The following is a 24,402-nucleotide window of genomic DNA, read 5'->3' as shown; positions in this document are numbered from 1 at the left end:
TGTCTTCTGAGCAGGAACGCATGAGTCGGTATTTGAGCATTCTGAGGAGAGACATCCGCGAGTTCGTGGCGAACTCGTCGTACCGGACATTTGTCGAGCTTCAGGCGAATGCTCGGAAGTCGGAAGAGGGAGATAGAGCTTGAGACTCAGGCTAGGGAGGAGGCGGAGTCTCGTGAGAGAGATCGGCGACCGGCACAGTCCCAGCCGGCAGCCAAGCGGGCCAAGCCCGCCGATTCGAGATCAGGTAACCAGAAGGGCCGCACTTGTGGCAAGTGCGGCAAGGGTCATGACGGGATTTGTAGAGCGGGGTCTTGCTACAAGTGTGGCAAGGAGGGGCACATGGCCAAGGATTTCCCCAAGGGGTTTGCAGTCTGTTTCCACTGCAACCAGACTGGACACCGGAAGGCCGAGTGTCCGCAGCTGCGGGGGTCAGCACAAGGAGCATCGCAGGGATCTGTCCCTGCTATTGCACGAGCTACCGAGAGTTAGCGGGTGAAGGCCGAGGCACCGAAGGCACGAGGGAGAGCCTTCCAGTTGACAGCGGAGGAGGTCCGCGCAGCGCCCGATGTCGTGGCTGGTATGTATTCTTTCATGTATTTATTTGAGTTTGAGATAGTGTGCTTATGTTATGGTATGCGTAGGTACTTTTCTTGTGAGTTCTGTACCTGCCTTGGTGTTATTTGACTCGGGTGCCAGTCGATCTTTTGTATCATTAGCCTTTAGTCAGCACATCAGTTTCAGTCGAGAGGCCTTGAGTCGACCTCTGTGAGTTTCCATAGCGGACGAGAGAGCGGTGTATGCCACTGATGTGATTCGAGGATGTGTACTCGAGATCTTCGGCGTTGAGTTTCCGATTGATATGGTCCCGATTGCGATGGGATATGTCTGTGTCATTGTGGGCATGGATTGGTTGAGCAGATTTGGGGCGGTTATCGACTGCGAGTGACAGTTGGTGACCATACGAGACCCTAGTGGGGGAGTTCTTATGGTGTACGGCGAGGGTACCCGTTCGGGTACAGCGTTTTGTTCGGCCGCTAGAGCGAGGCAGAGCCTACAGTAGGGCTGTAATTGGTTTGTGGCTTATGTGATGGATACGAGGTTGGATGCGGAGAGGCCGAGATCGGTCGGTGAGGTTCCGACAGTGCGTGAGTTCCCGGATGTTTTCCCTGAGGAGTTGTCGGGTGTGCCTCCCGAGAGGCAAGTAGAGTTCCGTATCGATTTGGTTCCGGGGGCAGCGCCTATTGCTAAGGCGCCCTATCGCCTTGCGCCTCCAGAGATGCAAGACTTATCCTCGCAGCTTCAGGAGCTGCTGGGGAAGGGGTTTATTCGGCCGAGTAGCTCGTCGTGGGGAGCGTCGATCCTTTTTGTAAAGAAAAAGGATGGTTCACACCGGATGTGCATTCATTACCGGGAGTTGAACAAGTTAACGGTCAAGAACCGTTACCCCTTACCGAGGATCGATGATTTGTTTGATCAGTTGCAGGGAGCGTCTTGGTTCTCCAAGATCGATCTGAGGTCTGGGTATCATCAGATGATAGTGCGTGATGAGGATATCCAGAAGACGGCGTTCAGGACTCGTTATGGGCATTACGGGTTCGTGGTGATGCCTTTCGGGCTCACGAATGCACCGGCGGCGTTCATGGATCTCATGAACAGGGTGTGCAGACCGATGTTGGATCGTTCGGTGATAGTGTTCATTGATGATATATTGGTGTATTCGAGGTCCAAAGAGCAACATGAAGAGCATTTGAGGGAGATCCTTGGAGTTCTGAGATCGGAGAGGCTTTACGCCAAATTCTCCAAGTGTGATTTCTGGTTACGAGAGGTCCAGTTCCTGGGACATCTTGTTAACCAGAATGGGATATTGGTCGATCCAGCCAAGATTGAGGCGGTGATGAGCTGGGAGGTGCTGAGATCCCCCACCGAGATCAGGAGTTTTCTAGGGTTGGCCGGCTATTACAGGAGATTTATTAAAGATTTCTCCAAGATTGTTGTTCCTCTCACCAGGTTGACCCGGAAGGGCGTGACTTTTAGTTGGGGCCCAGAGCAGCAGGCCTCCTTCGAGACACTTCGCCAGAGATTATGTGAAGCCCCGGTGTTAGCCCTTCCGGAGGGGATGGAGGATTTTGTAGTATATTGTGACGCATCGATATCGGGATTGGGTGCGGTACTGATGCAGAGGGGGCATGTGATAGCATACGCAACGAGACAGCTGAAGCCTCACGAGACGAGGTATCCTACTCACGATCTGGAGTTGGGGGCTGTGGTGTTCGCCCTCAAGATCTGGCGTCACTATCTGTATGGGGTCCGGTGTACCACATACACGAATCACAAGAGCTTGAAGTATTTGATGGATCAGCCCAACCTGAATATGCGCCAGAGGAGATGGTTGGATGTGGTAAAGGATTATGAGTGCGAGATCCTGTACCACCCGGGCAAGGCTAACGTTGTAGCCGATGCCCTAAGTCGTAGGGCGGAGAGTGCCCCGATACGTGATGTTTGTTTGAGGTTGACGGTGATGACTCTGGTGTTGGACACCATTCGAGAGGCTCAGGTTAAGGCCATGAGGCCGGAGAACCGCAAGAGAGAGCGAGTGATCGGGCAGTTGCCTGAGTTTATTGCCGATATCTGAGGGCTTATGACCTTCCAAGGTCGGATTTGGGTGCCCTTTGAGGGCGGGGCACGTACCATTCTGATGGAAGAGGCGCATAGATCGAGGTTCTCGATCCATCCCGGGGCCACTAAGATGTATTTGGACCTGAAGAGAGACTGTTGGTGGTCCTGTATGAAGAAGGATGTTGCGTGGTTCGTGGAGAGGTGCTTGACCTGTCACAGGGTTAAGTCCGAGCACCAGCGTTCGCATGGGAAGTTACAGCCACTTGAGGTTCCCCAGTGGAAGTGGGAACAGATTTCCATGGATTTTATCACCAAATTGCCGAGGACCGCGAGGGGCGTCGATGCAATTTGGGTGATAGTCAACCGGCTGACGAAGAGCGCTCACTTCCTTCCTATCAGTGAGAGCTCTTCTGCAGAGAGGATGGTCGAGCTGTATGTGAGAGAGGTGGTATCGCGTTATGGAGTACCGATCTCGATTGTATCAGATCGAGATGTGCGATTCACTTCCAGGTTCTGGAAGAAGTTCCACGAGGAGTTGGGAACGAGGTTGCATTGCAGTACCGCCTACCACCCACAGACGGACGGACAGAGTGAGCGGACGATCCAGACGCTCGAGGACATGCTTCGAGCATGTGTGTTGGACTTCAGAGGAAGTTGGGACACGTACTTTCCGTTGGCTGAGTTTTCCTATAACAACAGCCACCATTCGAGTATTGGTATGCCTCCCTTCGAGTTGTTGTATGGGACGAGGTGTCGGACTCCCATTTGCTGGGGAGAGGTAGGGCATCGAGTGATGGGTAGTACCGAGATAGTGCTTCAGACGACAGAGCAGATACAACAGGTCAGACAGAGATTGTTAACAGCTCAGAGTCGCCAGAAGAGTTATGCGGATAGGCATCGATCCGAGCACGAGGTCCAGGTGGCAGACTTCGTTCTCCTGAAGGTATCTCCTCGGAAAGGAGTAATCCGATTCAGGAAAAGGGGCAAGTTGGGACCCCGGTACATTGGTCCGTTCCGGGTGACAGCGAGGGTGGGCAGTGTAGCGTATCCTTTGGAGCTACCTGCAGAGTTGAGCCAGATACATGATACCTTCCACGTGTCTCAGTTGAGGAAGTGTATAGCCGACGAGTCGGCGGTGGTGCCGCTGGAGGATATTCAGGTGGATGCAAGCCTGAATTATGTGGAGAGACCGATCGCGATCCGGGATCGAAAGGTCAAGATTCTGAGGAACAACGAGGTGCCCCTGGTTCAGGTCCAGTGGCAACATCGGAGAGGATCCGAGTTGACTTGGGAACCGGAGTTGGAGATGCGGGAGCAGCATCCAGAGTTGTTTGCAGAGCGAGACTTCGAGGGCGAAGTCTGATTCTAGTGGGGGAGAATTGTAACATCCGGATTCCCAGGTATTTTATTTTAACTTTTTATTCTGAGTTATTGAGAGGGACTCGACGAGTTGGCGCCTAGACTCGTCGAGTAGAATCGCGATTCGTTGTTTGATTTAATGAATGGACTCGACGAGTCGGCTAGGTGACTCGACGAGTCTGTGCTGGCAGCAGAAACCCTAAGTCTTGGGGCATGTGCCCTATTTAAAGGCCTTTATGGCCTTCATTTGCGGCCACTACACCCCTGAGAAACCCTAGAGAGCAGAGAGAAAGCTTGTAGTGCAAGAGGAGGGCTAATTCATCATTCTTTAGTGTGTTTTAGCAAAGAGAAGGAAGGATTTCGAGCTAGGCTGACTTGTGGGACTCAAATCTTTCATCATTTCGTTCAGAGCTGCTGTGGGAGGTAAAGATTCATGTCTATCTTTAATTGAGTAATAGATTTCATGAATCTAGGGTTTCATCTCTTCACCTTGGTAAGAGATCTAGTGTGTGTGATGTCCCCTTGTGACAATATTTTCAGATCTGGACCTTGAGAGGTCCAGAGAGTCCCTATCCTTCAGCTCTATGCAATCCTTTTTGAGTTTTGAGGTCTAGGTTATTATATTAAGGGTTATTTTGGCATATAGAGATGATAGTGTGATGCATGGGCCTAAAGTTCGAACCTTTACGTGACTTTTGAGAGTTAAAAGGTCAGATCTACTAGTTGGCGAAGCAGATCTGACCTCACAAGATCGTTTGAGTGTTGCCATGGAAGGAACTCGCCAAGTCCATAATGGGACTCGACGAGTCGAGTCGGGTTAACCCGCGATTCATGACCAGTGGTGACTCGTCAGGTGGAAGGTTCGCTCGGCGAGTCGAGTGAGGTTTAGATAGACCCAGAGGATACGCTTGGACTCGCCGAGTCACCTATGTGAACTCGACGAGTCTGGTCAAAGTTGACCGTTGACTTTCGTGGACTTTTAGGGTCCAGTCAATGTTTGGACTTTTGAGCCATTGGAGGGGTAAATTGGTCTTTTACCCTCCTAAGAGAAATTAGAGAGGGAATAGCCTAGCCTTTGAGAGTCGTATTGATTAGAGTAATTATTTTATGTGATTAGGCAGAGGCTAGATCAGTATTTCCGAGTTCGAGATTTACCGAGCTACCCGAGGTGAGTCTTCTCACTATACTTTACCTTGAGTGGTAAATAGAGTTATGTGACAGAGTATCTTGTATGCTATGTATGTGATGTGTTGCACTGCATTATTTCTATGTGATTCATGTTGTGTGTATTCCAGAGTTTACAGAGTTAGGACCGGAAGGTCCACAGAGTTAGGACCAGAGGGTCTACAGAGTTAGGGCCAGTGGGCCGACAAAGTTATAGCCTCGAGTGGCTAATATGTGTTATATGTGGTATTTTGGGGAACTCACTAAGCATTTATGCTTACAGTGTTTTGTGTTATGTGTTTCAGGTACCAGTGAGGATCGCGGGAAGGCGCCGGCATGATCAGTACACACTTGTGGGGTTTTTATGTATTGTGATCTTGGGATGAATTTTATGGATTTGATATGTGATACATTGAGATTGATAATATTTATGAATGAAAGTATATTTTTAAAAGTGAAAAATTGTTTTGGAATTTACGTTGTTACAAGTTGGTATCAGAGCCTTGGTTTGAGAGATTCGGATGCACCTTCGAGCGCATTTGAACTCAAACTGAGGATTTGAGAAACTTTTCAAAATAAAACAAAATCTTTCTAAAGGGATAAAAATGTTTTGAAAAGAGCATAGCAGAGCAGTGTGTACGATCAGCCAGTGCCCGAACGGTGATTTCCCAAAATACCCTTATATTATGTGTTATGAGATATGATATGATATGTTATGCATGCTAGAGTAGGCTAGGTATTCTTATTAGGACTAGAGTAGCCTGATTTGTGATGCCTTAGCCTAGGGGTTTGCTGCGGAGAGATGCTTGAGAGTGAGTGGGTAGCAGCGAGGAGCTTGTGAGAGGTCTGCTAGGGAGTAGTCTATGCATAGTGAGAGTAGAGTACTTGGGATTTGGGATCCTAGGATGAGGACTTGGGGTGAATACTGATGCGGTGTAGACGGTAGTATTGGGCCCGTACTACTGACGACATCGGATCAGTGCGCAGTCCAAGTAAGAATCCTTAGGGTACTAAGGAACAAGTAGGGCTGAGTTGCCAAGTGTGAGTATTCTTGTGTGAGTCTCTGATAATTATTATGTTGTATTTCAGAGACATCATGGTGGGAACACGCCACAGACCAAAGACCAGCAGTGTGAGTGACGAAGAGCTTCGTCAGATGATCCACGAGGAGGTGGCTGCGGCTATCCGCGCAGAGATTCCAGAGATGTTTGGGTCTATTAAGACCACGTTGATTGAGACTTTTGATAAGAGATACGCAGGGGTTACTGAGGTTGCAGCCGTTGCAGCTACCGCAGCTGTTGCTGCTGCTAGACCTCAGGATGGTGATGTGTTGCTGTTCCGGGAGTTCAGCAACACGAAGCCACCAGAGTTTGACGGGACGCAGGATCCGATTGTTGCGATGAGATGGATTTCTGACATCGAGGGATGCTTCTATACGTGTTCTTATCCAGAGCATCTGAGGGTTCGGTTCGCGCTGAACCAGCTTCGCTTGGGAGCGAAGGACTGGTGGAAGTTTGTGACAGCGCACTATTCTTCTGCAGAGGTTACCGCGGTGACCTGGGAGAGGTTCACCGCTATGTTTCGTGATGAGTACGTTCCCCCGGTGGAAAGGGAACGGTTGGCCCAGGAGTTCTTGACCCTCAAGCAGGGTACTGAGTCTGTTACTGTGATCACCAGGATGTTCCATGAGAGGGCGTTGTTCTGCCCTGAGCACGTGTCTTCCGAGCAGGCACGCATGAGTCGGTATTTGAGCATTCTGAGGAGAGACATCCGCGAGTTCGTGGCGAACTCGTCGTACCGGACATTTGCCGAGCTTCAGGCGAATGCTCGGAAGTCGGAAGAGGGAGATAGAGCTTGAGACTCAGGCTAGGGAGGAGGCGGAGTCTCGTGAGAGAGATCGGCGACCGGCACAGTCCCAGCCGGCAGCCAAGCGGGCCAAGCCCGCCGATTCGAGATCAGGTAACCAGAAGGGCCGCACTTGTGGCAAGTGCGCAAGGGTCATAACGGGATTTGTAGAGCAGGGTCTTGCTACAAGTGTGGCAAGGAGGGGCACATGGCCAAGGATTTCCCCAAGGGGTTTGCAGTCTGTTTCCACTGCAACCAGACTGGACACCGGAAGGCCGAGTGTCCGCAGCTGCGGGGGTCAGCACAAGGAGCATCGCAGGGATCTGTCCCTGCCATTGCACGAGCTACCGAGAGTCAGCGGGTGAAGGCCGAGGCACCGAAGGCACGAGGGAGAGCCTTCCAGTTGACAGCGGAGGAGGTCCGCGCAGCGCCCGATGTCGTGGCTGGTATGTATTCTTTCATGTATTTATTTGAGTTTGAGATAGTGTGCTTATGTTATGGTATGCGTAGGTACTTTTCTTGTGAGTTCTGTACCTGCCTTGGTGTTATTTGACTCGGGTGCGAGTCGATCTTTTGTATCATTAGCCTTTAGTCAGCACATCAGTTTCAGTCGAGAGGCGTTGAGTCGACCTCTGCGAGTTTCCATAGCGGACGAGAGAGCGGTGTATGCCACTGATGTGATTCGAGGATGTGTACTCGAGATCTTCGGCGTTGAGTTTCCGATTGATATGGTCCCGATTGCGATGGGATATGTCTGTGTCATTGTGGGCATGGATTGGTTGAGCAGATTTAGGGCGGTTATCGACTGCGAGTGACAGCTGGTGACCATACGAGACCCTAGTGGGGGAGTTCTTACGGTGTACGGCGAGGGTACCCGTTCGGGTACAGCGTTTTGTTCGGCCGCTAGAGCGAGGCAGAGCCTACAGTAGGGCAGTAATGGGTTTGTGGCTTATGTGATGGATACGAGGTTGGATGCGGAGAGGGCGAGATCGGTCGGTGAGGTTCCGACAGTGCGTGAGTTCCCGGATGTTTTCCCTGAGGAGTTGCCGGGTGTGCCTCCCGAGAGGCAAGTAGAGTTCCGTATCGATTTGGTTCCGGGGGCAGCGCCTATTGCTAAGGCGCCCTATCGCCTTGCGCCTCCAGAGATGCAGGACTTATCCTCGCAGCTTCAGGAGCTGCTGGGGAAGGGGTTTATTCGGCCGAGTAGCTCGTCGTGGGGAGCGTCGATCCTTTTTGTAAAGAAAAAGGATGGTTCACACCGGATGTGCATTCATTACCGGGAGTTGAACAAGTTAACGGTCAAGAACCGTTACCCCTTACCGAGGATCGATGATTTGTTCGATCAGTTGCAGGGAGCGTCTTGGTTCTCCAAGATCGATCTGAGGTTTGGGTATCATCAGATGATAGTGCGTGATGAGGATATCCAGAAGACGGCGTTCAGGACTCGTTATGGGCATTACGGGTTCATGGTGATGCCTTTCGGGCTCACCAATGCACCGGCGGCGTTCATGGATCTCATGAACAGGGTGTGCAGACCGATGTTGGATCGTTCGGTGATAGTGTTCATTGATGATATATTGGTGTATTCGAGGTCCAAAGAGCAGCATGAAGAGCATTTGAGGGAGATCCTTGGAGTTCTGAGATCGGAGAGGCTTTACGCCAAATTCTCCAAGTGTGATTTCTGGTTACGAGAGGTCCAGTTCCTGGGACATCTTGTTAACCAGAATGGGATATTGGTCGATCCAGCCAAGATTGAGGCGGTGATGAGCTGGGAGGTGCCGAGATCCCCCACCGAGATCAGGAGTTTTCTAGGGTTGGCCGGCTATTACAGGAGATTTATTAAAGATTTCTCCAAGATTGTTGTTCCTCTCACCAGGTTGACCCGGAAGGGCGTGACTTTTAGTTGGGGCCCAGAGCAGCAGGCCTCCTTCGAGACACTTCGCCAGAGATTATGTGAAGCCCCGGTGTTAGCCCTTCCGGAGGGGATGGAGGATTTTGTAGTATATTGTGACGCATCGATATCGGGATTGGGTGCGGTACTGATGCAGAGGGGGCATGTGATAGCATACGCAACGAGACAGCTGAAGCCTCACGAGACGAGGTATCCTACTCACGATCTGGAGTTGGGGGCTGTGGTGTTCGCCCTCAAGATCTGGCGTCACTATCTGTATGGGGTCCGGTGTACCACATACACAAATCACAAGAGCTTGAAGTATTTGATGGATCAGCCCAACCTGAATATGCGACAGAGGAGATGGTTGGATGTGGTAAAGGATTATGAGTGCGAGATCCTGTACCACCCGGGCAAGGCTAACGTTGTAGCCGATGCCCTAAGTCGTAGGGCGGAGAGTGCCCCGATACGTGATGTTTGTTTGAGGTTGACGGTGATGACTCCGGTGTTGGACACCATTCGAGAGGCTCAGGTTAAGGCCATGAGGCAGGAGAACCGCAAGAGAGAGCGAGTGATCGGGCAGGTGCCTGAGTTTATTGCCGATATCCGAGGGCTTATGACCTTCCAAGGTCGGATTTGGGTGCCCTTTGAGGGCGGGGCACGTACCATTCTGATGGAAGAGACTATTGGTGGTCCTGTATGAAGAAGGATGTTGCGTGGTTCGTGGAGAGGTGCTTGACCTGTCACAGGGTTAAGTCCGAGCACCAGCATCCGCATGGGAAGTTACAGCCACTTGAGGTTCCCCAGTGGAAGTGGGAACAGATTTCCATGGATTTTATCACCAAATTGCCGAGGACCGCGAGCGGCGTCGATGCAATTTGGGTGATAGTCAACCGGCTGACGAAGAGCGCTCACTTCCTTCCTATCAGTGAGGAGCTCTTCTGCAGAGAGGCTGGCCGAGCTGTATGTGAGAGAGGTGGTATCGCGTCATGGAGTACCGATCTCGATTGTATCAGATCGAGATGTGCGATTCACTTCCAAGTTCTGGAAGAAGTTCCACGAAGAGTTGGGTACGAGGTTGCATTGCAGTACCGCCTACCACCCACAGACGGACGGGCAGAGTGAGCGGACGATCCAGACGCTCGAAGACATGCTTCGAGCATGTGTGTTGGACTTCGGAGGAAGTTGGGACACGTACTTGCCGTTGGCTGAGTTTTCCTATAACAACAGCCACCATTCGAGTATTGGTATGCCTCCCTTCGAGTTGTTGTATGGGAGGAGGTGTCGGACTCCCATTTGCTGGGGAGAGGTAGGGCAGCGAGTGATGGGTAGCACCGAGATAGTGCTTCAGACGACAGAGCAGATACAGCAGGTCATACAGAGATTGTTGACAGCTCAGAGTTGCCAGAAGAGTTATGCGGATAGGCGTCGATCCGAGGTCGAGTTCCAGGTGGGAGACTTCGTTCTCCTGAAGGTATCTCCTTGGAAAGGAGTAATCCGATTCAGGAAAAGGGGCAAGATGGGACCCCGGTACATTGGTCCGTTCCGGGTGACAGCGAGGGTGGGCAGTGTAGCGTATCGTTTGGAGCTACCTGCGGAGTTGAGCCAGATACATGATACCTTCCACGTGTCTCAGTTGAGGAAGTGTATAGCCGACGAGTCGGCGGTGGTGCCGCTGGAGGATATTCAGGTGGATGCAAGCCTGAATTATGTGGAGAGACCGATCGCGATCCGGGATCGAAAGGTCAAGATTCTGAGGAACAAGGATGTGCCCCTGGTTCAGGTCCAGTGGCAACATCGGAGAGGGTCCGAGTTGACTTGGGAACCAGAGTTGGAGATGCGGGAGCAGCATCCAGAGTTGTTTGCGGAGCGAGACTTCGAGGGCGAAGTCTGATTCTAGTGGGTGAGAATTGTAACATCCGGATTCCCAGGTATTTTATTTTAACTTTTTATTTTGAGTTATTGAGAGGGACTCGACGATTTGGCGCCTAGACTCGTCGATTAGGATCGCGATTCGTTGTTTGATTTAATGAATGGACTCGACGAGTCGGCTAGGTGACTCGACGAGTCTGTGCTGGCGGCAGAAACCCTAAGTCTTGGGGCATGTGCCCTATTTAAAGGCCTTTATGGCCTTCATTTGCGGCCACTGCACCCCTGAGAAACCCTAGAGAGCAGAGAGAAAGCTTGTAGTGCAAGAGGAGGGCTAATTCATCATTCTTTAGTGTGTTTTAGCAAAGAGAAGGAAGGATTTCGAGCTAGGCTGACTTGTGGGACTCAAATCTTCCATCATTTCATTCAGAGCTGCTGTGGGAGGTAAATATTCATGTCTATCTTTAATTGAGTAATAGATTTCATGAATCTAGGGTTTCATCTCTTCACCTTGGTAAGAGATCTAGTGTGTGTGATGTCCCCTTGTAACAATATTATCAGATCTGGACCTTGAGAGGTCCAGAGAGTCCCTATCCTTCAGCTTTATGCAATCCTTTTTGAGTTTTGAGGTCTAGGTTATTATATTAAGGGTTATTTTGGCATATAGAGATGATAGTGTGATGAATGGGACTAAAGTTCGAACCTTTACGTGACTTTTGAGTGTTAGAAGGTCAGATCTACTAGTTGGTGAAGCAGATCTGACCTCAGAAGGTCGTTTAAGTGTTGCCATGGAAGGAACTCGTCGAGTCCATAATGGGACTCGACGAGTCGAGTCGGGTTAACCCGCGATTCATGACCAGTGGTGACTCATCGCGTGGAAGGTTCGCTCGGCGAGTCGAGTGAGGTTTAGATAGACCCAGAGGACACGCTTGGACTCGCCGAGTCACCTATGTGAACTCGACGAGTCTGGTCAAAGTTGACCGTTGACTTTCGTGGACTTTTAGGGTCCAGTCAATGTTTGGACTTTTGAGCCATTAGAGGGGTAAATTGGTCTTTTACCCTCCTGAGAGAACTTAGAGAGGGAATAGCCTAGCCTTTGAGAGTCGTATTGATTAGAGTAATTATTTTATGTGATTAGGCGGAGGCTAGATCAGTATTTCCGAGTTCGAGATTTACCGAGCTACCCGAGGTGAGTCTTCTCACTATACTTTACCTTGAGTGGTAAATAGAGTTATGTGACAGAGTATCTTGTATGCTATGTATGTGATGTGTTGCACTGCATTATTTCTATGTGATTCATGTTGTGTGTATTCCAGAGTTTACAGAGTTAGGACCGGAAGGTCCACAGAGTTAGGACCAGAGGGTCTACAGAGTTAGGGCCAGTGGGCCGACAAAGTTATAGCCTCGAGTGGCTAATATGTGTTATATGTGGTATTTTGGGGAACTCACTGAGCATTTATGCTTACAGTGTTTTGTGTTATGTGTTTCAGGTACCAGTGAGGATCGCGGGAAGGCACCGGCATGATCAGTACACACTTGTGGGGTTTTTATGTATTGTGATCTTGGGATGAATTTTATGGATTTGATATGTGATACATTGAGATTGATAATATTTATGAATGAAAGTATATTTTTAAAAGTGAAAAATTGTTTTGGAATTTACGTTGTTACAATTTACACAATCAATCCTCATATATTTAATTAGTCTCTTTTGATCACAAAATTAATTCCAAATTAATTTTTGATCAATACTAATTAAATAATATGATTTCATATTAATATATTATACTTGTAATATATTAATAAATCATAAATAACCTTATTCTCAAAAGTCCATCCTATCAAATTGCACTGGTGAAGGCAACCCAAAAGGACCATGCTATAATCGGGTCAAGTACATCCCCGTTATAGTTATGGGCTTAGACACCAAATCCAACAGTTCTTTCTCATGATTCTGATCTCATACTATCCCAAAGGAAGTATATTTTGGACATCCTTCATCGTTTGGGTCTAAAGGATTGCAAACTGGTGAGCTCTCCAATGACCACCACTCAGGTCTTATCTCTTCATGACAGTCCTCTTCTGCTGGATCCAACTATCTACAGACAATTGGTTGGAGCTCTTCAGTACGCTAGTACTTCTCACCCTGATATTGCTTATGTTGTCAACATAGTGTGTCAATTCATGCATGCACCTACCGAAAACCATTGGTCTGCAATCAAACGTATCTTGCGTTATTTACAGGGCACAACTGATTTTCGACTTCTTCTTCGACACAATTCGGGCTCCTCTTTACAAGCATTTACGGATGTCCATTGGCACCACTCTGCACCTACTTCCCTTCGTGCCTTCTCGGATTCGGATTGGGTTGGTTGTCCTGATGATCGGCGTTCCACGAGAGGATTTCCTATATATTTGGGTTCGAACTTGATCTCATAGACTGCACACAAAAAGTGTACTATATCAAGATCCTCAACTGATTCGGAGTACAAGGCCCTTGCAGATACGGTTGTTGAATTAATCTGGCTGAAAGCTCTTCTCAACGAACTAGGAGTCTCAGTGAAACATCCACCTACTCTTTGGTGTGAAAATCTATGTGTTACTTACCTCTCTGCTAACCCAGTATTTCATGCACGCACTAAACATGTTGAAGTGGATTTTCACTTCGTTCGTGAGCGGGTTGCTTCCGGTCAACTACGTGTTCAATTCAATTCCACTATTGATCAGATCGCTGACGTTTTTTACAAATTCGTTGCCTTCTCAAAGATTTATGTTCTTACGATCCAAGCTACGGGTTGTTCCCCGCCCTTAGCTTGCAGGCTATGCTATCAATAGTGCGCTATAGCGGCGCTATAGCATTTATCGGTGGTACGAAACCGCTATTTCAAAATAGTGTTTACAAATAGTGGTGGCGCTATTAGCAGCGCTATTGAGCACTATTTACCGCGATACGCATCACCGCAATAGTGGCGCTACAACCGATTTTTCACTTTTGTTCACATTTTGGCGATTTGGCTATTCCACAGTACAAGGTATGTGTTGTTTCCTTTATTCCTTTACTTTATACACACACAATGTCACATACAATGTTTAACAATTCACACTTATAAACTCGTCACTGTCAAATGCTTCAATCACTCACTATGACTTTATATTAAATGTTATATGTTAAATGTGATGTTTTCTTTAATTCTTTAATGTTAAATGTTTATCTTTAAATGATTCACACTTATGGACTCATTAATTTTGGAATTTATGAAGCAATCAATACAATTTATGAATTTATGAAGCATAAAAGCAGTGGATCACTCAGTGGGAATACGTGATTTAGCCATTAGGAACATACATTAGTGAATTTATATAGTTATGATTTTAAATTCTTAATTTGTGTCCATATATCATATATGTTTGTGTAATATATAATATTTAATACTCTAATATATAAACTCTATATAAATATAAAATATAAAAGTATAGATTATACGTAATATTAAAAAACCGTTATACCAACGCTATACCACCGTGATAACCGCGTTTTCAAATAGCGGCATCTGACCGCTATTGATATTTTGACTGCGATAATTGCGTAGCTTGCGGGGGAATGTTAAACTAAGTTTAGTTTAGCATAATACATTGTTTATATTAGAGGGTACCTAATTGTATTTATCTAATAGTATCTTTCCATATATATATTAGGATGGTGTAATCTTTGATTAATGAATAATAATACACGGTTTTTCTGTGATTAATGAATACACGGTTTTTCTTTTATGCATATGTCCATTGTAATTGCCAATCCACAAATCACAAAGATTGTGTAATAGGTCTTGGAAATATGGTACCCGTATTTACCTCACAAAGCTAGACATCTTGCCCACCTTGGATGTTTTCTTTGCAATGAACACATCAACCACGGTGCCAACTTCTCACACTTGTTCAATAACTAACAATTTCCCATGGTGGGACCACCGTAGGAGGGAAATTTGTTAGATCATTAAATTTAACCATAAAGTTACTTCTTGGAATCCTTATGTGGTCCTTTTCCTTGGTCTACATATGTCCTTTTCTGACCGATGAAATTTTTTACCCACAGAAAGAATACAGTCCCTTAGTTTCATTGAAATTTGTTGGTTAAAATTGTATACATTTAACTTGATGTAAATGTTTGTATATTGCATATAAAGTTTTGTTACGTTCTTAAGATCGATGAAAAATTAGATTTTGATTGTAAAGTCAAACTTCGACAACCCAAAACTCCCTCAAATTAAACATGCATTATTTATTGTTCGAGCTTGTCCGCGATGATTTCCGGCTTGAATTGATAAATGATCAAGTCAGTGACATTGTATGTTTTTTTTATGCTAAAATGAAAAATGTATTTTTTGAAAGTCCTACAGAACTTATTGATAACTATTAACTTTTTACTGCATGATGTTTTAGGATTTTTTTTTTAATTAGTACAGTTGTTAAAATAAAACATCCAAAACAAGATTTACAAAAAAACCCCATACAAGCACATAAAACGTATAAAGACTACGAAACCACAAATAAATTTACAAAATGTCAAATCAACATTTTATGTATTTACGTACACATCGTTTCCCCTGCTCTAAAGACACAACAAGTATCCTCTAATAATTTATTTCCCTCCGTCACATGAATGTATTTACAACAATTACTCAAACTTTTCATCATCATCATCAACATCATCATCATCTCCAAATGTTCCAAAAACGTTACAACAAAAAAATCAATCTCTTCATCACCCTTCAAGATGAAACTTAAGATTCAGCAACCCTTCGGCCGAAATACTCCGCCTGACTCTCCCCCTCTGCACCACCACATGTGGCGGCGGTTCCGCCTGAAAACACACAACCACCACCGTCAAATTATCCATCGCCCCTCTCTTCATCGCCTCCTCCACCATCTCCTTACAACACCGCTTCACATCATTATGCTCCTGCAACCGCCGCCTGACAAAATCCACCGCGTTTTGGTTCCTAAACACGTCCCAAATCCCATCACTTCCAATTAGCAAAAACTCGTCTTCTTTTGTTAGGGTTATGAGTTTGAGCTCGGGTTCGGATATTAGTGGGCCCATGTGGGTCCCGGTTTCTTTGAGCCCTTTGATGTGCCAGTTACCGATGGCTCGAGTCACGGCTAATTGACCGTTTAAGTAGCCGTCTTCAACGAAGCCGCCTAGGGATTCGATCCGGACACGTTCTTTTTCGTAGCACGGTCGGTGGTCTTTTGACATCTCGAAAGCTAGTCCGTGTCGAGAGAGGACTGCTCGACAGTCTCCCGCGTTGGCCACAAGGAGAGACCTGAGTAAGGGTAAAATGATCATTTAGTCTCGTTTAGACAGTTCGGTTCAAAAAAGAAACAAACTTTATGAACACAACATACATCATTTACCAATATTGATGTTTAAAATATATATATGAGAAAATTAGAGACGTGTGTGGAAATCGAAGGAGAAAATACACCGGGGGTAAATTTGTAAAAGGTTAGGATATAAAGGAAAATCCTTATTTCTCTTAATTTTTATGTTAAGTCATTCCCTCTATATATATAGCTTATCTGAATAATGTTGTCCCCGTTAACCATTAAGTAAAATGGGGCATATACCAAAAAAGTCCCAAGTTTTACATACGAAGTTGGCGAAAGCCCTAACTTTTTTTTTTTGGTTGGTAAAAACCATAAGTTTTCAGATGACCTTTCATTTTTAAAAATGAAAGGTTTTCTGAAAACTTATGGTTTTTACCAAAACAAAAAGTTAGGGCTTTTGCCAACAAAGTGTGTAAAACTTGGGATTTTTTGGTATTTTATACAAAAAAGTCTCAAGTTTTACACGTTTTGTTGGCAAAAGCCCTAACTTTTTGTTTTGGTAAAAAACATAAATTTTCAGAAAACCTTCCATTTTGTTAAAAAAATAGGGATGACCGGTTAATGACCGGATAAAAGGTTAAAAATGAAAGGTTTTCTAAAAACTTATGCTTTTTACCAACCAAAGAACAATTAGGGCTTTTTCCAACTTCGTGTGTAAAACTTGTGACTTTTTTGGTATTTGGCCTAAAAAAATGCAGCATCTTATTTACCCGTTGTCATCGTTACACAGAACTCAAGATATCAACCTACGTCAACAAGATTCCTCTATTTCGTCATTTTTAAAATATATTTTAGCCACTTTGTCAAATAGTCAAACTTTCTAGGATACTAAGTATAAACCACACTTAATAACCATCGAAGCCTTTAGAAGCACAAAAAGATTCACTCAAACAGAAACAAAATATCAAAGAGAATAAAATAAAATAAAATAAAAAAAGAACACAATCAACTAACCTCCCAAATATCATAGCAGTAAGTGCAGTTGTGCCCGAAGAAAGAGCAGATTCAAGAGCACATGACCTAGCAAAAGCAGCATCTGTCTCCATAAATGACCTTGTCACCACTTTCTCAAGTTCTAATGGAAAATTAGCATCATCAACTATGATTCTTGGCAAATTATCACGTACAAAATGTGATGCACCCTTTCCTCCATGCCCATCAAACACCTATTTTCCCCCAAAAAAAACCAATCATTAGTTTTCAACATCTTTTCTATAAAAAGGTTATTCTTTCAACAACCCCTAAGCTGGTCCACACTATCTAGTCACCAAACATCATGTGAGATGTACATCAGGTACGGGAAGCCAAGAAATCTCACAGGGGCCCACTAGGGATATGAACTTCTTGTTTATGAAAATTTGAATAAAAAAAAAAAACATACCCCATAGAATGAAACGGTTTCTTCATTGTGAAGTTTGTTATTGAAGTTTTTAGCTAAGTCTTGAATGCATATGTGAGTATCTTCCATGTAGGGTCGATGTCCAATATCAGACCACTCTCCAGACCGAAGCATTGGGGTGAAATTACTCTGTTTCTCCTCTGCAACAACTGTATCCTCACAAATGCTCTCCATCTGACGAAAATTTGATAAGATTAATAAAATTTATAGTCACTTTTATAGAGTTTGAAGGTTGTAATAAATGAAAGTCTAAATGGCATCCAAATGTGGATAAAAATAAGAAAGCATTGAAAAAAAAAAGAGTAAATTACACGAATGGTCCCTATGGTTTGGGGTAATTTGCACGTTTGGTCCCTAACTTATTTTTTTAACTTGGAAGGTCCCTACTGTTTGTTTTTGTTGCGTGCTTGGTCCTGTCTTACATAAAAAGACTATTTTGCCCTTGATTTATTTATTTATTTAAATAAACACGCACCCAACCCCACTTCCGCCTCATTTTACCTTACCTTACCTACCCCATCTAATTTAAATAAATTAAAAAATCAATAGAAAATAGTCTTTTTAGGTAAGACAGGGGCCAAGCGCGCAACAAAAACAAACTGTAGGGACCTTTCGAGTTGAAAAAATAAGTTAGGGACCAAACATGCAAATTACCCCAAACTATAGGGACCATTCGTGTAATTTACTCAAAAAAAAACTGTATTCGAACATTGTATCAAGAAAAGGCAACATTTTTTTGACATTATTTCTGATCAGGGTTGCCCTTTAGCTGTTAACTTATTTGCTTTTCAGTGATAAATAATTTAAGGTGTGTTTGTGATTGTTTATTAAAAACAGCTCATGTTTTTACAAAAAAAGTAATTATCAGCTTATGTAGTCTTGAAACAGTGTGAGAAACTAGTGTTTGGATAAGTTTATGTGATACGAAAACATAATAAGATGATAAGTTGTTTTCATAGTGTTTGGCAAATTCTTGTTATGCATGTAAAATGAAAGAAAAAGACAGGGGTAAAAGTGTAAATTGGTATGTGTGTCACTGGTCATCAAAAAAGGAAAAATGAAGCTACTATCATAGGGCTTTTTAGGGTTAAATCAATGATAAAGAGAAATTTGGTTCCCACACTTTTATATAAGTTAGATAGAAACAACTTATCAAAAATTGGTTATTTAAGTCAATAAGCACTTTTTGTCTTATTCAATCCAAACACTCAAAAGTGCTTATTAGCATTACCAAACTGCAATAAGCTTATAAGCACCTTAAATAAAAAATCAATCCCAAACACTCCTTAAGTTGTTCTATCTTCATTAAGTTAAAAAAAGAAATATTTATATATAGCTGACTAGAAAAAAGGGTATTTACGTAATTTGGCATGTGATCTTCACTCCACAAAAATCACAATCACAAGAAACCAAAAACCCATAAGTGGCAATTTTGTTGAATCTTCCAGTCTTTGTTAAGGATTCTAAAAGAAATAGCAATACATTTCATTTATTTGTGTATTATACTTTAAAGTTTTTTATATCAAGGCATTGTACTCTGAAAAAACTACCCACATATAACATTATACTTCTATTTTTTTTTTTCTTTATACAATGACAAGTTAAAAACAAAAACAAATATAAACAACAAATTCAAGAATCAAACTCCCATAATCCCAAATTGAACCAAACATATGCTTAGAAATTTCACTCGAAACATTAAAGAATGAAGGAAATCATACCTTTTTTTACCAAATTAGCCCTAACCAATTCTAAACAACCACCGAAAATTTTAACAGAGTTCATCCAAAAAAGGACCTTTTCGCAAAGCTATTGCAAATTTGCAATCAAAACCGAATACCTACTCTTTCTATAGAAATTCACAAACAAGGATCGAACTTCCAAATCAAACCCAAAGGAAACCAAATCAAGCTTCAATTAGTGAAAGGAGAAGTATTAACAAACAACCTAATTTGAATATCAGTACAAACTGTTACAAAAACAGAAGAACAGGAAAACCAGAGAACGATAATCGAAAATCGACAAAACGCAGCTCAAATTATCAAATATATGCAGAACAAGAAGGAATACGGAAGAAATCGAAGTAATTTGGTCAAATTCAAAGGTAATTTCCAACTTCAAACATAAAAAATTAAGAAAGTAATGATCTTTATTTATTCCCTTACCGGAAACGAATTGGAAAGAGTGATCTGATCAGAAGCAAATTGAGCTGTATTATGATCTGTTGAGAGACCCAGATTGTCTATTTCTTCGCACACCTTTTCTACGTCTTGTACGCACATATTTATGGATGAACTGATTCCAGTTTCTAAGCAGATTTTCTCTCTCACACACACACACAACCACTGAAACACACACACAGAGAAAGAAAAAAGAGAATCAGAAAAAGGAAATTTATTGGATCAACGGAAAAGATTGATTAAAAACTTTCTTATGAGAGATGGGGTAATTAAAGAATCAGAAAAGGGCAATTAATTGGACAAAAGAAGAAGATTCCAAGAATATTTGTTTAGGGTATTATGTGGAAGAGATTAGAAATTATGGTTGTGGTGGTTTTGTTTGCGGCAATTTTATTATATACTCTGCTTGTTTCTTTCTTTCCCTTTTTTGCTGACGTATGCAGTTGCTTGTTCGTGAGAAAGATTGAAAATCTTCCAGATTATTCTTGGAAATTATCATGAAAATTATGGGAAAGAGTGGATAGGAAAATCGAATATCAATATATCAATATATTATATAACTTTATATAAAAAATTATGGTATTTTTTGGTTTTGATGGACAATATAATTTGCATATGGAATAAAATTAGTCTACTTTTGACTAAATTCTTGTAACAAATACAATAATGAGAATATTGTTCTTATTTTGTGGTGGTGGGGTGGAGTTTTGAAATTATGATATGATTAATTTGTTTTTAAAATATAGATAACTAATTTTATTTTCTTGGACAAATTGATAACTGATTTTAATTGGGGATGATTAAAATAATCGTTTTTACAAAAGTCTTTAAACTTTTAATCAGATAAAAAAATAAAAAATAAAAATAAATAGATTACTCATAATCTAATATCACTACTACTTATTTACGAATCACTTTGTTTTTGGTAATTTTGTCTATTAATTATTAGGTATCAAACAATTAGATATTTATAATCAGTTTTAAAATTGCTACAACCAATTAGTATTTTAGGTTATCACTTGTTATAAATCATTATATTAATTTGATATACAACAGTCTGATGTATACCGATTAAAATAACATAACATAATATTTTCTTGGCACCTGAAATTTTTGTGGAAATTTGATGATAAATGGAGGGAGCTCTTAGGACATGTTGTTCATCATGTAATAAAAGCATTCTAAAAAATGAGATAAAAGAAAGAAAACTAAATCGAGGCCAAATTATACAAGCATTTTAGTTCATTATTATATACCCATGACATTAGTAATATTCATTGATTTTTACAAAAATAAATAAATAAATAAATAAATTCATATAAAACTTCCATTTTAAAATTTTAAAGATAACAAGATAAAGAACTGTTCAAAACGCTAGAAGGAGGGCTTGAACCTCCGACCTTGTGGTTAACAGCCACACGCTCTGACCAACTGAGCTATTCCAGCTTATTGTGAATTAAGTCACATTTACATCAATAAAGTGGCATGTATCATCAAATCAGGAAACATAGAACTTTTATACTTTTTGGACATTAATAGACATGTATTAATAATAAAAATATAATCTTTAATACTTCGATGTTTGGAAAGAAATATTCTTAAATATCATTGGTAACTTAAATTAGTGTTTTGTTAATTAACCATTTTGAAAACAATTAAAACTTTCTCCTCAGAAGTTAAAATTCATAATTAAATCATTAAATATTTGGTTGTCTAAAATCAAATAAGTATCAATAAAACAAAACTTCGATAATTTTTTATTATATATTACATAAAACAAATTAAAGTATTATTAGCCAAAAAAATGGAATTTTATTTTGGTAGTAACCGACACAAACGGTCACAATATAAAAATTGACCCACAAGATATAGCATGATTGGTAATACATTTGCCACGCAAACCCGGATATTTTTTGGAGGTGCGTGTGGACTCCGAAACACCAATCTTTTTGGGTAAAGATGGAGACATGAAAGTTTCATTATCAACTCTTTTCTAAAGTTGAATTGAATGCTAAAACGTTTAGGGATAAGATATTTTTTAATATATAACTAAATTGTCATGAATTAGGTAAACCTATATATAATTTTTTATTTATTTATGCATGTTTATGTTTATTATTTTTGGTAATAAACTAAAAGGTTAATATCACATGAGGACAATTTAGTACTTAATTTATTATTTTTTTTAAACGGTAGAATTAACATAGTATTTTATTTATATTTTGGGTTATTTATTTTTCAATTGTATTCAATTTAAGAATAAAAGAATTTACTACTAGAGTTGATTTCAACCGGATAAATTGATATTAAATCTGTAATGTCCACTAGAGGAAAGCATTTGACTCGGGGGAATTGGAACGGGCCGAGAAAAAATAGAACTGAAATCAGGGTATTCGGTCCGGTTCTTGATTTTTCATTTCCCATTTAATCGGTTATCGGTTCTTTGGTTCTCGATCCGGTTCGGCCCGAGTCCAGAACTGAACACATCCCTAAAGAGCACATTTACTTGTAGAACTGAAACAAAACCGATTGGAACCGAAACTGAAGTATTCAGTCCAATTTTCGATTCTCTATTTCCTACTAAATCGACTACCGGTTCTTCATTTCTGAATCCGTTTTGGTCAAATATTGGACTGATGGTTATCCCTTACGTCTACTATGACATTCAGTATGATAGATTTGTTTATTTTTGTCTGCTTGTCGTTAATATGACATCCACTGTGTTATCCAATACGAAAAAAATTACAATTGTCGAAAATTCATTCCAATACTATAATAAGAATAAAAATAAATAAAAATTAAAGTCCTACCAATAAAAGTAGTTGATCTAAAGAGCAAATCGAATAGTATTATTGTTATTTTGTGGCATTATCCATTAGTTAAAACATGATTTTATATATCAATTAAAAAATACATTTTGTTTTATATTTTGCTAAAATGATTAAGTTTATTTAGAGCGTGTTCGGCAAAATTAGCTGGTAGCGGGTAGCTTGTAGCGTTTTGTTAAACGCTACATAATGTAACATTTGGATTTGGAGCGTTTTGTCAAACGCTAGAAGCTAGAAGCTCTCAAATGCTCCCAAACGCTTCGTGCCGAACACGCCCTTACATAAACAAGACAATACCGTTTTATTTATTAAATAAGATGAATTTCGAATGAATTCCAACAAACCAAATAGACACTTAGTTTTTTGTCTTGTATATAAGACAATGGACAAAAATACGATTTTTGAATAAGCATCTACACAATATATAATATAGTAATCCTTAATATTTAAGAATATATATATATATATATATATATATATATATATATATATATATATATATAGAGAGAGAGAGAGAGAGAGAGCGCTAGGTTCAAATGTTTCTAGCAACTATTGTGTACATGAATGAACCAATAGGAATGTAGAAAAAAATAAATAATTAAATAAATCATTTAAGGGTATTATAGTAATCTTTGCATAGTTAATTATGGTAGATAATCAATATTCCTGATATCACGAAAGAAGCAAATATAAATTTAGAACATTTAGCCATAAATCGTACTCTCCATTGTTTATGATCCACCGCTTCTTCTTCTTCTTCTTCTTCTTCTTCTACAGACCACCGATTCCCCCTGAGACCGACTGTTTAATTGAAGATGGCCGAAAACTGTTTGCTGCCAGTGGAAACCACCAGTAGCGGTCACCCAGTTCTTTAGCCTGGCGAGGTCGAGTCCTCCTTACAACCTAGGTAGATCGGAGAGTCCTTTAGGGTTGTTCTTGGTGGGTTTGAATCTTTGTTTGAGCACAGAGAGATCTTTGGATCTGGTAACTGGGCAGAGCTTCAGAAGTTGGTCGAGAAGCCATGATGATTGTCGAGAAGCCATGAGAGATTTGTGGATCTAAACCCATAAATTGTTGAGGTATTTTGATAGATTCAGATTCCCTAATTTGTTCTTGACCTTCAAATATCGGTCCGGTCCCCCATGGTGATTTTTCTTGATTTCAATGATTTATGTAATCTTTTTTTATCTCCTATAGTGTCGATTTGGGAAAATTGATCATTGACTCTCGCATTTGTTCTTCTGCTTCGCTTCAGTAATGTCAGTAATCCCTCCATCGATACCCTCACATACCATGGAGCATGAACAATCACAAACAACCATGGTGTTTTACTCCAACTAACCGTCTTCAAGCTGTCAGGTATGATTCTCCCTTGGTTTGATTTCTCTTTTGTCTTTGTTTGAAAATATTTGGATTTCATTGATTGAGAATTCAATAATGGAATTGGACCTGTCTTATCTAAGTATTTGATAATAAAATATGTCTTCCAAGTGTATGATATAATGTCAAAAAGAGAAAGTTTTGTGTAAAAGAGGCAAGTTTGATATATTGGACTTATTAGGAAGATTCTGTCAGAATATGTTAATGTAACATATTTATACTTGTGTTGAAATATTCTATTAGAAGTAAAGTAGATAATATTTTATTAGACTTCTTAAGGAATTGAAGTTTAAGAAACAAATAGAAATGAAATATTTTTTTAGAATTGATGTTAATATGTGTAGTTATGTTATTTTGGTGTTTTTATTTTATAAAAAAAGATGTTGTAAATTCTATTAGAATATAAGTTAAAACTTGTGTGTATTCTGTCAGAATTTATTTATATAAATGCATTCTGTCAAAATGTCTTTAAGAATGTTTTGT

The 24,402-nt window shown here is 41.6% G+C and overlaps 1 protein-coding gene and 1 non-coding gene across 2 annotated transcripts; both read right to left on the bottom strand.

Moving 5' to 3' along the window:
- Positions 1–15,275: 15,275 nt before the first annotated feature.
- LOC145124286 (putative protein phosphatase 2C 27) lies at positions 15,276–19,950 on the bottom strand. The gene is made up of 4 exons (XM_079059561.1): positions 19,697–19,950; positions 17,514–17,705; positions 17,087–17,298; positions 15,276–16,068 (listed from the first exon to the last, which is right to left on the bottom strand). Exons 1-4 carry the CDS (start codon positions 19,811–19,813, stop codon positions 15,507–15,509), a joined length of 1,083 nt encoding a protein of 360 aa, XP_078915687.1. The 5' UTR covers positions 19,814–19,950; the 3' UTR covers positions 15,276–15,506.
- Positions 19,951–21,083: 1,133 nt separating this feature from the next.
- Positions 21,084–21,157, bottom strand: TRNAN-GUU (transfer RNA asparagine (anticodon GUU)). The gene has a single exon. It is a non-coding gene; the product is annotated as a tRNA-Asn (tRNA).
- Positions 21,158–24,402: the final 3,245 nt, after the last annotated feature.

This window comes from Lactuca virosa, chromosome 7 (genome assembly GCF_052849685.1).
Source record: "Lactuca virosa cultivar CGN04683 chromosome 7, Lactuca_virosa_CGN04683_v6, whole genome shotgun sequence".
In the NCBI taxonomy this organism is placed as follows: domain Eukaryota; kingdom Viridiplantae; phylum Streptophyta; class Magnoliopsida; order Asterales; family Asteraceae; genus Lactuca; species Lactuca virosa.
The sequence above is the reverse complement of the archived record's forward strand: the minus strand, read 5'-3'. Positions and strand labels throughout refer to the sequence as shown.